This window comes from Lissotriton helveticus, chromosome 3_1 (genome assembly GCF_964261635.1).
Source record: "Lissotriton helveticus chromosome 3_1, aLisHel1.1, whole genome shotgun sequence".
Taxonomy (NCBI): domain Eukaryota; kingdom Metazoa; phylum Chordata; class Amphibia; order Caudata; family Salamandridae; genus Lissotriton; species Lissotriton helveticus.
Window position 1 is genome coordinate 1198017345 of NC_136061.1, and position 17154 is coordinate 1198034498.

At 45.4% G+C, this 17154-nt stretch overlaps 1 protein-coding gene across 1 annotated transcript in view; it reads right to left on the reverse strand.

Moving 5' to 3' along the window:
* The window catches only part of UBASH3B (ubiquitin associated and SH3 domain containing B), a 764382-nt gene that overhangs the window by 68394 nt on the left and 678834 nt on the right, over positions 1-17154 (reverse strand). The window contains exon 12 of the mRNA XM_078681838.1: positions 326-432. Within this exon, the coding sequence (XP_078537964.1) occupies positions 326-432 (107 nt within the window). The remainder of the gene's footprint in view (positions 1-325; positions 433-17154) is intronic.

Genomic DNA, 17154 nt, shown 5'->3' on the forward strand with positions numbered 1-17154 from the left:
GTTAAACCACACCCTCTAAGAAGGGGTCTGAGAAATCCATAATTGTATACCTGTCAGGGAATGCAGCTCCTAAATAGAGATTTGACTCGTTAGTGGGCCAGGTTTCCATTACAAATAGATGTCTTCACTGGGAGGGATCTAGATTACAGATTATTTACAACAGTGACCTCTAGAAAATTAGCACGCAAGTATCCCATGGAATTTATCAAAGGTTTCGCTTTTCCATAAGAAGCCAAAAGGGAAATATAGCAAAGACTCCTCTGTTAATGGAATACATGCAAACCAGTGGGTGGTAGGCAATATTTTACAGACCTTATTTACTTACCTTTGCCTTTACATTCACTTAGAATTTCTTTTGTTACTTGGAAGCTTCTACTAATATACATGTCATAGGACTCCGAAACTACCAGTTTGCTTACTGGTATATGAGGTCTGAAAGGGAAGAAAAGAGATGAGGATTATATTGCTGTCTAGTTAGTATGCATAAGAGATAACACAAAATCCACTATGCCCCACTTTCTGCCAATGACCATTCTGTTAGGAATAACCTTCAGGTTACCCATGAGAAGACAAGGAAGAAAAGTTGTGACAAACTTTCTAAAATTGGCAACAAATATAAAATACAAAAGTATTTATTTCTAATCTGATGAAGCAGGATAATCACTGGTTCAGATGACAAGTATTTCAAGAATAAGACTTGAATCTACTGATGATCAGCATAGTTCACTAAGTTATTTGTGATTGTGAGTTCAACTTGCATTCACAGACAGCGAAGAAGGAGGGCGGTGGCAGTGTCCTCCTGAATGGTTTGTACGGCCGCACAGGTTCCCAGTGCCAATTTTTTTTTTAGCTTTTAAAACAATTTCTTCTGCATTTTAACTTTCGGGGTGGAGGAGCCTGGAAACTGCTAACGGGGGCGCTGGGAAGGATTAGGGGGGAACTGTGAATACTCACCCTAGCGCGGAGGCCTGAGCTTGGTGCTGTGTCCTTCCCGCCCTGGTCCGACGCGGTAGCTAGTACCGTTGCGCGGAGGGCATAGTAGGGACAGCCAGGCACTTCCGCCTACTGCGGTTAGAGCTCTAGTCACAGGCGATATCCGGCATAAAGGTCGCTTGGGCTGTCGGCGGCGCTACGAAGAAGGAGGGCGGTGGCAGTGCCCTCCTGAATCGTTTGTACGGCTGCACATGTTCCCAGTGCCATTAGTTTTTTTAGCGTTTTGATTTTAAAACCATTTCTTCTGCATTTTAACTTTCAGGGTGGAGGAGCCTGGAAACTGCTCACGGGGACACTGGGAAGGATTAGGTGGGTACTGGGAATACTCACTCAGGCGCGGAGGCCTGAGCTCGGTGGTGTCCTTCCCGCCCTGGTCCGACGTGGTAGCTAGTACCGTTCCGTGGAGGGCAGGGTAGGGAGAGCCAGGCACTTCTGCCTACTGCGGTTAGCGCTCTAGTCGCAGGTGAGATCTGGCATAAAGGTCGCTTGGGCTGGCGGCGGCGCTGCAAAGAAGGAGGGCGGTGGCAGTGTCCTCCCGAATCGTTTGTACGGCCGCACAGGTTTCCAGTGCCATTATTTTTTTAGCGTTTTGCTTTTAAAACCATTTCAACTTTCAGGGTGGAGGAGCCTGGAAACTGCTCACGGGGACGCTGGGAAGGATTAGGGGGGTACTGTGAATACTCACCCTAGCCCGGAGGCCTGAGCTCGGTGCTGTGTACTTCCCGCCCTGGTCTGACGCGGTAGCTAGTACCGTTGCACGGAGGGTGGGGTAGGGAGAGCCAGGCACTTCCGCCTACTGCGGTTAGCGCTCTAGTCGCAGGCGAGATCCGGTATAAAGCTCACATGCCCCAGCGACCGCGCAGCAGACGCACGCAGAGGGCTCACCGCTGGCGCACTGAAGGCAAGCCCGTCTGCGCCCTTCCATGGCCGGCCGGGGCCCAGGGCCAGAACCCCTGCAGGTTTCGAGGTAGGAAAGCAGTATGCTCGACAGGAACTATTTCCTCTATGTACTAGGGTGGAGGATTACTGCAAACACAGTATGAACCCAGAGAAGCTTGAGAAGAACAATATGAGATGCAGGCATTGTCCCTTTACGGTCAATCCCCATTTGAAGACCAGGGACCTTGGGCAGTTACTGAGCTGTGCCCCAATCAATTGTAGATCGCTAAGGAAGCATAGAGTTGAGATATCTATAACTATCTGGTGGATAGTCAGGTAGAAATACTCTTCCTCACAGAAACATGGCTTGATGAGAAGTCGGCCCCGGAAAATTTAGAGGCACTTCCCCGTGTCTATGGAATTTGTAGAATAGACAGACCCACAGGGAGGGGAGGGGGGATTGCCATAATTTACAAACACAATATACAGTGCACTTTAGAGCCGGCTGATATTGTAGACAGTGAAGCAGGCTTTTTCTCTGTCACTGTCTCTAATAACTATGTTATTAAGGGATTCTTAGTTTATATACCCCCTGGAGGCGCAACGCAATTTGCGGAAAGTCTTATTGAAAGCTTAATACAGCCTGCCCTCAGATATGAGAAGCTACTTCTGCTGGGGGATTTGAATCTGCATCTGGATGATGTCTCCAATGTAGTGGCCAAGGAGCTCCATCCAGAATTAGCAGCTCTGCAGATGCTGTTAAAATCTGAGCCCCCTACTCATCAGTTGGGCCATTTACTTGACCCAATTTTTGTTAACTGGGAAACTCTAGAAATTGAACCCCCGGTACCTGTCATATGGTCCGACCACTTCCTGATCCCCTTTAGGGTAATGGGAACAGCAGATAAAATACTGTTGAAGGTGGGAGTTAAGGGGAGGCAGAGGAGATGGGCAGGCTTCTCTTCTGAGAAGTTTCACATGGCCCTGGTGCGCGAGGGACCTCCGGGTGGGCTGGAGATAGAATCAGCCTGTGAGGCCCTAGATAGGCGTATTCTGGAGGCACTTGATAGCACGGCACCCTGGTCTAGTAAAGGGCCAGAGAGACGGATGAAATCTGCCCCATGGTTTGGTGTGGAGTTGAGGGAGACGAAGACAGCATGTAAGGGCCTTAAGAGACGCTAATAAACGAGACTGAATATAAAGCCAGCCGTACGGGATATCACGCCCTAATTAGGCGCAGCTCAGTCAAGGAGCTGTTCTTGGTCTACAAAGAAATATCCTCTTTATCTAGCATAGAGGCACCTGTGACAGGATCAGTGGTATCCTGCAATCAGGTGGCAGAGTTTTTTGCTAATAAGGTGGAAAGGATCTATTCCACCTTCTCTGTGGAAGCCAGGGATGGGCATGGGATAGATGGGACACCTAGTAGCATAACTGAGACAGACTGTCTGGTGGCTTTTAGGGTCCCAGCTCGGGATACGCTGAGCAAGATAGCAACTAGTATCTAATCTGGCTCGCCTACAGACCCTGCACCAGCTAAAGTCTTAAGAGGTATGTTATATTCTGTATAGCTGAAGTATTATGTTATCCTTAACCCTTTCCCTTTAACTGCATGTGCCATATTATGTTTCCTCTTATGTTCTGTATTCTTAACAGAGCTTTCCTCACACAGCATTCTGCACTGTTTGTCAGTTGTAACCTGGACACTGCTGTGCTAGGACTTGAGGCTGTGCTGAACAATAAATCATCTTTTAAGCCAATCTTTTTCCTGGATTATTACAAGGTAGTACTGAGACTTTCGAGCCATATATCAGACATTTGCTAGAACTCTCCTTCAGCGCAGGCAGGGTACTGAAAACTTGGAAGGAGGCAGTGGTGCTCCTTTTGAAAAAAAAAAGCTGAATATCTGTATGGAGCAGCTAAATAACCTGCGCGCTATTTTGCTTTTACCCTACTTCGCCAAGATTGCGGAGAAGGTGGTTCATCAACAACTGACGGCCCATATTGACACTCATAAGCTGCTCCATCCCACGCAATCTGGCTTCCGAGCACTCCACTCGAAGGAGTCGGCTTTGCTTTTCTCCACGGAGACTCTTCGCAGACACGTGGAAGAGGGTCAAATGGCGGCACTAATTCTACTTTACTTAAGTGCCGCATTCGACACTGTAGCGCATCCCACTTTGCTGCAGTGTCTAAAAAGGGGAGGAGTGGCTGGTAAGGCGTGGAAATGGCTGGAATAGTTTCTCCATGACCATAGTTTCCAAGTAGCACGGGGACCTTATAGGTAAAAAGCTATAAGCCTGAAACAAGGGTCCCTCTAGGGTCCAGCCTCAACCCGACCCTTTTTAATCTTTATGTGGCGCCAGTGGCAGAGGTCACCGATAATTATGGGGTGGAAGTTGTGTCATATGCAGACGACACTCAGCTGGTTGTGGTTTTGGCACAGCCAGCTGAGAGTGCAGCCAGTAATTTCACCTCCTGTTTACAAGAACTGCTGGTCTGGATGGCCAGCAACTGTCTCAGATTAAACGGTGATAAAACCGAGGTGCTGATTGTTGGGAAGGCGCCGTCAGTCTGGACTTCAGCGTGGTGGCCTCAGACGCTTGGCCCCCTACCCTCACCTAGTGAACAAGTTAGGAATCTTGGGGTATGGCTGGACTCTAAAATATTGCTCGAGTACCACACTAGACGTGTTGCGGGCACCTGTTTTGGTATCCTACGGGCCTCAGAAAGACTCTGGACTTATTACCTACAACAGCTAGGAAGTCCTTAGTCCATGCCTTGGTTACTACGAGGCTGGACTATGGTAATGCCCTCTATTTGGGGGCAAATCTGAGGTGCATCCAGAGGCTTCAGCGCATACAGAATCCGGCAGCCTGTCATGTGCTGATGCTGCCTAAGAGAGCTCTCTCTAAGAAAACTCTGGAGACGCTACACTGGCTGCCAGTTAAAGAACGAGTGCAGTTCATAGCCCTATGTGTTAGTCATCGGATCACACAGTGGAAAGGGCCCCGTTATCTTTTGAACCTGCTAACCCCATACAATCCGACCCGACCTCTGGGGAATTGGATATATGATGGCAAGGGAGGCTGCAGTAGGCTGATACTATAGCGCGGGGACCATGTGCTTTATAAGCTCGGTTACATACACACATACATGTTACAGATATAAGGAGGGAACATGGAACACTTCCAGATGTTTGGATTCTTTATGTCCTGTTTGAGCCTCAACTAGCTGATGGACATAAAGATCACCATCAGTCTTGCGATTCTGCCTCCTAAGACTTTCTCTTGTGTTGCTACATGACACTTAAGCAGTTCCAGCATTCCCTACATGTCTTTGTTTGGCTTAACTAATATTACGTATTTCTTACGTCTACCTAAAAACAATGCTAACAGACACATCCAAGTCTATGCTGCCTGTAGCTGTGCTTGGTTAGCGACTATGTTTAGTACGTATTTGACTGTATGAGTACTAGTTGCATCCCGCTGAGCCACGCGCAACCTCCTGGTTCTCAGGCAGGAAGAATGCATTACTAAGAAATATGAAAACATAACGGTACGGAAGCGTATTAAACTGCCCGGTGCATCTTTTGCCAATGCTGAGGTAAAATTCCCATCCCTCAATATTTCTACTCGAACTGTGCCTGTAGTGCCTACAACATCTCTTCTAGGAACTCATGGCAGTCGCTATTTGTAGCATTCATGATTGTAAAGCACAGCCTCCTTTTCTAAGCATAAGGTTTTCAGCTTTTCCCTGTGGCACAGTACTCTACATGCTCATCTTTACTGAGTGCCAGCTGGAACAGTCTGCTGGAACATGCTCAGTACACCTACTTATTTATATAAGGTCCCATGCAGTCAGCATTTAGTAAAGGCCTTTTGTTGTTGTTCATCATTTGGGGACTGATTTTGGCAGATAGGGTACTTTATCACAAATGTGACAGGGTACTCAGTCCGTAAACTCTGGGTCCCCCTGCCCAATGTAAGTCAAGCGGATCATCGGTTTTTGGTTGGAGGTGCCCCTGTTGGCTCCATCAACAGAAGGTTTACTCTGGCCACCTGATGGAGTGCTGGCTGTCAGAGTAAGGGTGTTACCCGCCTGCCCCAATTTAGGGCTAATACCCTTTTCCCCCATCACCACCAATTAAAACCTGATGGTGATGAAAAAAAAGTGATTAATGCTAACCACACCATCCATGGAAAAAAATCCCTCGGCAAGGGAGTTATTGGTTATTTGTTTTTCAAAAACAAACTTCGAGTTTGGGAGTTTGTTTTAGAAAAACAAAAGGCTTGGTGGATGGCTATCAAAACTCATGGTGGCCAAATATTTTACACCTTCAGAGGAACTGCTGTAAAGGGCAGAGAGGTCCCCACTGATGGACCAGTGGTAATCTCTAAATATGGCAGTCCTCTGTGCGTCAGATGTAATGCATGCAGACATAATGTCCTCCACCACCCTGGGAGACAAACAATGATGCACAACAAATCAGGGCCTTGGATTCTTGAAAACAGAATTGCATTATCTGCAGTGAGAGGGTGAGTATTGGTTTCGGGGCTGGAAACTGTTATAACACAGCATATTCTTCTTTCCTGCTGCTCTGTAAAATACAAAAGTGATCGTCCTGCTTGCGCTGAAGATTTTGTATTTTTTGTACCTTGCCTTTGCTTTTCAATGTAGCAGTATGTTGTACTTCAGAACCTCTTTCATGTTATCTTGCGAATTGTGTATGGTTGCTACAGTGAGTGTATGTGGCTTGTGGGAGCCTCAATATTAGGTCAGGCAATGGCATAAGCCAAAACCTCTTGCTGAGTACATACACAGATTGTGGGCTTTGGGCCAGACCACTTCAATCATTCACCTGTTTCAGTAGGATCCCTTCAGCCATTGCTTGAATCAGCTGCCCACTATGATATGGGTCTGCACGCAGCATTTTACATTAAAGGACCATCATTAAAAACAGTAGTACATGTATTGTTATTGCTATCATGGATTCAGTTTGCGATAGAAACATGCCACCTATAGTATTGTCCATCAGTCTCCCACCCAGGGACCCTAACCGCCACCCGCCACATGCCTTCCCAGAAAAAGAATGAATCCTGATAAGGTGCTTCTGGGTGCACGAACGTTCTGATTGTCACAAAACATCCTACTCTAGAATCGCAGCTGTTTCCAGAATTTACATACTGTCTGCTGGCTTGCCATCTGGCTCTGATGCTGAAGAGCTCTCATGCTGTTAAACACTCCTTGCCTGCTGTTTTGATCTACTCTTCTTGTCCCCACTCTCTGTTTGCTCTCTTCCAGTCTTCTCTACTATCCCTTCCCTTGCTCACTATGTCAACCTGCTTGAATGCCAATCTCTGCCCAGTCACATCACTCACCGCTTCTCTCTGCTTGCTCTGATCCTTCTGGATGCAGCTCCTGCTTGGCTCAGGGGAGACACAGTAACCTCAGTTTTACGTTTGCCCTGGTGTCAGTGTAACTGAGCCCATGGAAGTGCGCCCTGTCAGACACCTCTAACGTAAATGTGTACATACAAGTATAGGACTAAGTCAGCAATGCCTGGGTAGAGAGGAACTGAACTCACTAGGTGACACTCAGGAATTCTATAGCAGGCTCCAATTATTTCTGTCCTTTGAGAGACTCTTCTACCTAACTGGCATGTCCTATATTTGATTATGGGTGGGGATGAGCCCTCCCGGCATCTATCCAAAGGTAGTTTAATGAGCACCATTGAGTTGGGCAACAGTAACATCTTGGGAGTTGTCGAAATGGGGTGATCTGCCAGAATTCCTATTTGGGTCCATGTAAATTAATTTCCATCAACATTTGTACAATTATGGTCTACCCTCTTCCCCAATGCATGTTGTAACCAGACTTCTCCTCCCAGAATCTTTTGATGCCTCAGTGCAATTGTCAAGCATCCTTTTCTTCATGGCACCTTCAATGTGCCCTGGTACATCCTTCCATGCAGGCCTCTGCTACCATGAAGAAAACACAATATTTGTAAGTGGAAGGCTTGAATTAATCACAGCCACTGTTAATATTTCGGGTAGCCTTCCAGTCCGTCTTTGTTTTGCTCACCATTCCACCTCACACAGCAACTTCTACTCCTGTGCATATTCCCTCTCCCTCCTTCAATAGCGTCCTTCAGGCCAGGTCGCTATTGACCCCATGGTGCAAGAAGGCAGATCCGGTACATGAACGACTTCATCTGCTTATATTTGACAGTCTTTTAAGTAAGCAAAGTGGGTGTTCATTAATTAATTTCTGGGGAAAACAAAGGTAATTTCTCCTGAATGTAGGGTGCTATTAACATTTCCAAGGCCTTCTTATCTCACTGAGCTGTTGTATTATCTTTAGAATGATTGTATACTGCAATCACGGTGACCAAGGTATCAACAAAGGGGAATTTTATTCATATTATGCTATTTGTGGAATTCCAATAAAATTGTATTAATAAAAAACATTTCCAGGGCTGCTTTTGGTTTTCAGTCTATACCTCACTGAAAAGGCTATACAAAAAAGCACAAACATACAGATGTAGATAAAATTGAACATTTTCCAAGGCGGTAAATGCGTGAGATTGTCAAGGAGGTGATTACTGGGCAGCTCTGGTTTAAAGGGATAAAGGCACAGTGAAACACGATTAGCCCCTTCACATTTCAGTTTACAAAAGTCTCTGCTCAGAAAAATTGGAAAGGACACGTTTCTAGTTCTGCCAAACAACATAATTAATTGCAGTTCCAAAGCGATCTAATCCTTAAGCCTCTGAGACTATTGTTTAACAGTTCATTAATCCTCTTGAGGCTGGCAGATGCTTGTATATCTGCCAGAGTAATTAAAAAGAACAAATTACAGAACAGTCAATGATTTTGTAGCGAAAGTGCAAATATCGACAGGACAATTTAAATCACAATTATGCAGGCCATTGATGGTGCCTCTGGCTTTTCAATGGAAGCACTTGTAAACAGAAGGCTTAGGGAAGCTAAACATCTGACAAAGAGCTCTATTGATGGGATGTGCTGATCTCACATGGTTTTACCAGAACCTTGTCCACGGCCTGCCTGGGAGCCAGGCTTAGCATTGCTAAATGTTGACTAAAGTCTCCATGTTGCTAATGTGTCTGATATGGGTCCATTTTATATACATAGGATACAAAAGTGTTTGCCTATCGTGTCTCTGCGGGAACAGCCCCACAAGGCACCAATATGCAATTTTTTGAATCAGGTCTAGCAGAAGTAGACTTTAGTTGCGGGAAGCATGGGTCATGTTAGAGTATGGTGGACAGAGTGCTACATCACAAATGTGGCTGATGACCCATACACCAAATAAAAAGTGCATTATAATCTATTGCACTAATACAGTGGATGGGATAACCGTCAGGTTTTGATAGAGCATCCTGTCCGTCATACTCGAAGTCCTAAGTGCTCTATACATCTCCATTTATGCAGTTAAGTCTGAAGCAGTACTCACAAAAAAGAGGGAATAGAGGCATTAAAACCAAAATGTAACAAGCCTAGGAACAAAAATGTCTAATAGACTTCCCTGGTCCGACCAATTCTCCTTCCCTTGAAAAAACTTAGGGCCTCATTTAGATCTTGGCAGGACTATCATCGTCACTCTCCTTTTTCCATTGGCTTCTTTGTATTTACTGCCTTGATTTATTACCAGTCACATTCTGGATCAGCACATAGGAGCATTTTAGTCTCACCCACTTTCTATTGGCTGTTTGCATCTGTCCTTCCGCTTCCATGGGAAGTGCATGTGGGACTATTTTACATTCTCTCATCACAAATTCTAATCTTATATAACCCATACGTTGCATACACAAAGCAACACTTTTTAGGTCGAGCCTAAACAGCGCGTGCACTATAGGTGAACTGTTGAATTACTTTGTGGAGTGATGGAGTATTGGTTCGGGCACGAGCAGGGGCGCACACGTGAGTGCATGCCTTTATCTTGTTTCCTGCTGCAATCTACTTAATTTTAACTCTCTGTTGCTGTAGGTTTCCTGAATAGACATACTAGGGCAGCAGTGTACTGTATACACTCACCCTTGTTTCTAATAGGGACAGTGCATAGCCATATGCAAATCTGTGCTGTGCCCATAAACTGCCAAGTTGCCCCATATTCCGTGTGGCACCAACCAGTTCTACTTATCCAAAAGTACTCTGTGTTGTGGGACTTGTAGATTACAAGTTTGGCTTTAAAATAGAGGTGGGCGGAATTTGCGTAGTCAGCCTGCGCAAAGCTCTGCAAAACGGTAAAAAATCTATGCGAGTACGCAAAAGTTCTGCGAACACGCGGAATTGCTTGTTCTGCCCATTCGCAATGCTTTTTTCCTGTTCGTGAACACTGTTTGCATGCTCGGGGTGAAATATCTTGCGAACATGCACTTTGAAAGCGCAACCAAGCAAAAAAATTTGCGAAACCAAGGATCGCGGACTTTTTGGCAATTCCGCGTTCTCTGCGGAATACGAAATTACCCAAATTCCGCGAGCGGAACGGAATTTACCGCCCAGGACTAGTTTAAAACTCCCAGCAAGTTCAGTACAACGAGGAGTGATTCAAAGTGTCACACGTGACAATCCACACAACTCCGACTGCTTTGTCTCAGAGACTGCCCTGTGCTTAGTTGACGTCATCGAGCATGCTGGGATTTGTAGGTTCAGAGTTTTCATTGTACTGTCAGTAAGGACATGTCCCAAAGGTGGCCAGAAAAACGAAACGAGGGCTGCCTTTCACTAATGCTCCTGGAAGGGGCTGGGAGTGGACAGCTAGCACTCTCTTGCACTCACACAGTGGACAGAAGGCCAGTCCGGGTGCCAAGTGGCCCCATCTCCCTGCACACTCTTGGGCAATACTCGTTTTTTGTAGCCAACAACACTTAGCCACAAGAAATGCGTTCCTGTGTGGAAGGTGGCGCTGCATAAGAAACCAGGACCTCTTCATGATGTCACAGATCACGTGGCACCACTCAGCAGGTTTAAATGACCCAATTTAGGGAACAAAACGAGAGACCTCCCAGCAACAAGAGCAAGCCGAAACTTTTGTCTCTATGCGTCCTTTCCTAATATTGCCAAGTGAACCAAATCCTCCCCCCTCCCTCTACCCACTTCCCGGTCTGCCATCCTGACACCAACTGTCCATTCTAATATATATAGACTATTGTCTCTATGCGTCTATTGTAGTTGTTGCGCAGCTACCCAATCGATAGGGTCTGTTCGTCCTTTAAATTAACAACACGCGCGTATTTGACACACGCGTATTCTAATCCAACGTTGTGTCTATATAAACACGCGCTTATTCGAATTCAACGTTGTGTCAAAATTTCAAATCAATCGGTGAAGAACTTTTGTAGATTTAAGATTTTTATCAAACGCACATTGACATTTGTATGTGTCTGTTTGTGCTTTCGATTAAAAACACGCGCGTATTCGACACGAGCATATTTGAATCCAACGTTCTGTATATAAAAACATGCGTGTATTTGAATGCAACATTGTGTCAAACTTTCCAAAGCAATCGGTGAAGAACTTTTGGAGATTTGAGATTTTGAACAAACGAACAGTTACATTTCTATTTATATAGATAGAAGATATATATATATATATATATATATATATATATATATATATATATATATATATATATATATATATATATATTACCTACTGGCGGTCGCCAGTAGGTATATATAGTTAGGATTTTTTCTCTATGGATTTTTGAAAATTCTATGTCTAATAACTTTGGCGTTTGTGGACGGAATTGGCTGAAATTTTCTGGAAAATGGAACATTTTGTTTCGGAGCAGCCCCTGGAAATTTGGGGGGGGTTCGTCAAGGGGGGGCCGAGAAAAAAGGGGGGTCCCAAAACGTGTTTTTAACATTGAGTTTTCCATAGGGCGGTTGGCCTCACTTTTAGCCCGAACGGCTGAATGGATTTCCACAAAACTTGGCAAAATTGTAGGGACTGGTAGCCCGATGTGCCTTTGCTAGGTCTCAATATATGTGCTTCAGTGGATTTTGAGAAATTAACGTTCAAAAAAAGATATATATCTGTAACAGCGGACCGGGCAGCGCTCCGGTTCGCGGACTTTTCGCGGTACGGAGCTTTGTGAAGCGAAGCTGATTGGTTCTCCGGCGTCTGTGAACATTCCAAACAGTCCGTAGCGGCCGCCATCTTGTCTCTCGGTAGGATCGAGAGACAAGAGGAGGCCAAAGCGAAGGGGCAAATGACCATAAGGGGGCATAGTAGATCCTCGCTGACCCCCTAGGTTTGATGTGGAGGTTTTAAAAGGGCCCCGCGGGGCAAAAAAAAATAATAATAATAATAATCGAACGGCTGAATGGATTTGCACGAAACTGGGCAAAATATTAGGGACTGGTAGCCCGATGTGCCTTTGCTAGGTCTCAATATATGTGCTCCAGTGGATTTTGAGAAATTAACGTTCAAAAAAAGATATATATCTGTAACAGCGCTCCGCTTCGCGTACTTTTCGCGTTACGGAGCTTTGCGAAGCTGATTGGTTCTCCGGCGTCTGTAAACATTCCAAACAGTCCGTAGCGGCCGCCATCTTGTCTCTCGGTAGGATCGAGAGACAAGAGGAGGCCAAAGCGAAGGGGCAAATGACCATAAGGGGGCATAGTAGATCCTCCCTGACCTCTTAGGTTTGATGTACCATTTTGCCAAGTTTGGTGTAATTCCGTTCAGCCATTCAGGCTGTAGACGTATGTAAATGTCCTATGGAAAATTGCATGGGGAAAACACATTTGAAAGTGTTGAAATTTAGAACCAATTAAAATGTTACTTTGGTTTTGTATTTGTGTGTGATGAAAGTTAATTGGTTATGTATATATCTCAAATGAGAGGAAACCACAGCCATTTTGTGATACTACTGTCTGAGGTACATTTGTGAGGAATTTTTGGTGCTGAATTTCTGGTGTTTGGTTTACACAGTACTAACACTTCTCCTACTTTTAAAAAGGTGAGTTGTTAATTTGTAAGGGGAACTATGTTGTACACTTTAAGATAATTTGAAAAATGTTTTCTGTTATTTATTTGCAGTCCTTCTGTTATACTAAATACTTGATAAAGTTAGTTTTATATTATGTATTACTAAAAACGATAAATGAAAGTGATTATTTTTTTCTGCAATTTACAGCAAGCAATTTCAAAATAAAATGGCTCACAATGAAGAGACCGTGGCAATTTCTTTTGAATTATGCACTACATTGATTGAAATTGAGAGCACCAATAATGAAATATTGTCACAAGGAGGAGATGACTTGAATGATTTTTTTGATCAATCTGTTGATGGCGAATTTATCGAATGTTTGGAGACCATAGAGTTACAAGAATCATCATTGCAGACTTTTAATGAGGAGATTCCAGATGAGATGATTGAAGAGGAAATTCCTGATGAGGACATGTTACTAGTTCTTTCAAATTTAGAAAATTCAGAAGAATAAATTAATATTTAGAAATGAAAAATTGTTTGAGACATTATTCATTTTTATTTTTAATTTATGAGGTTGTAGCGAAGTGATTGTAGTATAAAATGAGACTTATAGTATAGAGTGCAACATTTTTATGTTACATGGTAAGTTTACTCATATTTACTTCCCTTCTCCCACTATATTATCTCCAATGTGTATTTGACATCTCTTCTTCATCTCCGGCCTCCTTTCTCTCACTGTGTGTCTCTGATGCATCTTATCGCTGCTATTTTGTGTAATTACAGAAGAGAGTAAAATAAAATAGTTCGGAACGTGAAAAGGGGGCAAAGTAGAGTACCCCTCACCCCCTAGGCCTTCTCAGGCGGTCCCAAAAGGATCAGTTTCTGCTTTCCTGAGAGATTATGGTATGAGTTCCATATACCACAATAACTTGCATTACAACATGCAAGATATCTATCTCCTATTACCAACTTTTGGAGATATTCGCGCTAAGCGCGAATATCTCCAAAAACTAACACCTGCCCTGAGCAGTTCTTAGCCATGTTATCCAATGGGAGGTGGATAACATGGCTAAGAGCATTAGCTCGGTAATGCATGAATATCGCTGACTTTTTAGCGATATTCATGCATTGCGGCCGTTTTTTATCGCATTTGCGATAAACCTTGATAATAGCAAGGTTTATCTTCGATAATTTCTGACGATGCTTAGCGGTAAAAAATTCGTTGGTAAGCATCGTTAGCGATAAATATCGCTTAACTTTGGTAATATGCACCAACGTCTGTTAACGTTCGATTCGAAGGAAATGAAGTGTTGAAAAACATTGTTTGCGCCATCTTGCCTTTTTTGAAATGCCACACTTTTGTCGTGCACGGCAGCCATTTTAGATGCCTTGACCAGACCCACTCTCTGCACGCTGTCGATTCGTAGCATGGCTCCCCACCCTCGCAAGCATCTTCCCCAGGCACTGGTCACCCCCGCTCTCTGTCTTATGCATGGGCAATAAACCTCCCCCCATCTGCGCTGCTCTTCCCTGAGAATCACACTCTGTGCCCGCCCGACACCTCCCTTTCGCCCTATTCACTACCGCACCCTCTGACACTCCTCTTCCTCTGTGTCCGATTGTCCAGGCTATCAGCTAGCCCTGCAGATGTAGTTTATGGCCCCAGCTGTAAAGAATCACCCCTCTTCAAAGGAGTTATAGTAGATCAAGGCCCACACCCGATGAGATCCGTCACACCACACGTGTTCCTACTATCTGAAAACCATCCTGTATTGTGATTGGGGAGGGGACCGAGCCTGAAGCGGAAGATTCCAGGGATGACTCTTTGTACATCAAAGTTTTTACATTTATGTGTCACATTAAAAATATATAGTACTCCAACAAAGTAGTAGGATTATAAAACTTTAATAACTTATAAATATATACAACAAAACAAAAACAGTAAAAACATTTAAACAACGAAGAGACCGTGGCAATTTCGTTTGAATTATCCAATACATTTATTGAAATTGACAGCACCAATAATGAAATATTCTCACAAGGAGGAGATGACTTGAATGATTTTTTTGATCAATCTCTTGATGGCAAATTTATCGAATGTTTGGAGACCATAGAGTTACAAGAATCATCATTGCAGACTTTTCATGAGGAAATTCCTGATGAGGACATGTTACTAGTTCTTTCAAATTATGAAAATTCAGAAGATGTTGCCTGGGTGCCGCACTGATTTGGGTATCCGGCGTGGGGCGTCCCGGGGGGTGGATTGTCAGTAGCGGTCTGTTGTGCGAATAGTTCCAAGGCAGCAGAAAGCGCTGAAATCTGGATGTCACGAAGGTGATGTCTAGTAAGTTGCCGCCCAGCAAATAACGGCGTGGGGCGCCGCGGGGGTGAGTGAGTCCAGTAGGCACCACAGCTATACTTACCGGCATTGCAGAATTACTGCTGGGGACAATGCCTGTGCTGTAGCAGGGTCACAGCAGAAACAAAAAGGATTCTGTTGAAGATGTTGTTGGTTTTCAATTTGAAAACAGTTCTGGTGTCAACTGCTATGCTAATGTAGTGGTTAATGTTTTGTTTTCTCTAGAAAATGTAAAAGAGGGAGAGGCAGTCCAAAGTTCTGGTAAAAGGGCAAAGGAAAGGATCGGTGGTTTGAACTATCAGTCAAAAAGGGGAGGGGGTGCAACAATTTTTCCTACCGGGTCACAGTGTGCTTTCACCGGAACTGAGGTCTGCAGGATTCTAGTCATTCAAAGTGAGGCTGGCGCCAGCATGGGAGCGCCGACGTCCCGCGGATACAGTTTCGTCACTCCACGGGCGATCATGGCAGTCATTCCCCATCGGGGGTGTCTGCGGGGGTCGGAGACTCCCGCGGCTCCTCTAGAATCTTCAAGGTCGTGGAGGACTACGGTGGTGGAGTCAACCAGTGACCGGGCCATTTCTTTATGCTGGGCCCGCTCTTGCCAGGTCGACCGCCATTTTGAGAGTTCGGTAGCTACTGGCGATCGCGGGGTCAAATGAGCGGACGGGCTCCACCCTGCCGGGCGAGACGTTGCAGCATCGCCACAGTGGAAGAACCCTTTTCCGGGCGCCTGGAGCGCTGAGGGTGCAGGTGGGAAGCCTCCACTGGGGAGGCGGGAGAGGCCTGTTCGCACCGTCTCTCCCTCCCAGTGCACCCCACGGCGTCTCGCTTGAGATTTGTTATGGCCGGACCAGGCGATGAGGACGAGGGGGGGGGGGGGTCGGAGGCATGTGCAAGACATCCCCCCCAGTGTTGTCAAAGCCATTATTGAAGAAAGAAGAAATGTCCCGTCCGTCTTCGGGCCGGGCTTCCGGTGGATGTCGGCCGGACGCCCCTTGCTCTGGCCCCATGAACGGGTTCCTTGGTTTATCGGCTGCAGCCGGATCCCATCGGCCCCGGCCGTTGGTGGCCGGACCGGTAGAGAATGTGGCGGGACTACCTGCAACTCTCAAGGGCCACCGCGGCCGGACTGGGAGAGAGAGGGGAGGGTCGAGGACACGGACATTCCCCCCCCTGCAACTCTTCAGCGTTGTCAATCCCCCTGGCCGGGTCCCGCTGGCCTCGGCCTCTCCTCCGGCTACACCCTACGTGATGATCTCCTGGCCGAGGCGTGGCAGCAGGACCCGCCTTATATGTGTTGCTTCCGGCTGGGCGTAGCCGAAAACCTGTTGCCCTTTGGGAGTTTCTAGAATGGGGCGGATGTCTGCTGACTTCTATCTTTCCCAGTTTGCCGTTATTTGGCCGTGGCAGGCGGTGGGACAGACAGGTTTTGGGGCAGTGAGGGGCGATGTTTTCAGGTTTCTTATTACAGGCTTACTTCTAACGTTTCTTGTTTCTAGGACAATAATAGGTTTTATCATTACGTATTGTTATCGTTTCTTTGTTTGTTATTTAATAAAAAGTTCATCAGTGGCCTACTGATTTTCGTTTTTCTATTCTTTTCTTTCCAGGTTGTTTCATGCTAAAGTTTCTGTTAACAGGATACAGTGATCACTTCGTTATTATTGCATATGTCCTTTTCACTAGGGGTGCTCTCTGGTCGGGCCAGATGACGTATCTCTAGTAAATGGTCCGGGTGAAACAGGTGCATCAATCAGTGGGGAGTAGATAGGCATGACAGATTACAACGGGGAGAAAGGTCCGCATTACCTACCCTTTCACTACTTGCAAAGATTTTCCTACGTATATTTGCAAACAGGGAATACCTCCAAAAAGAACCAATTCCCAAACAGTCAATGTTTGGGCAAACAATCAATCAATGAGGAACGAAATAGGCACGACGTGTTAAAGGTTTGCGTTAC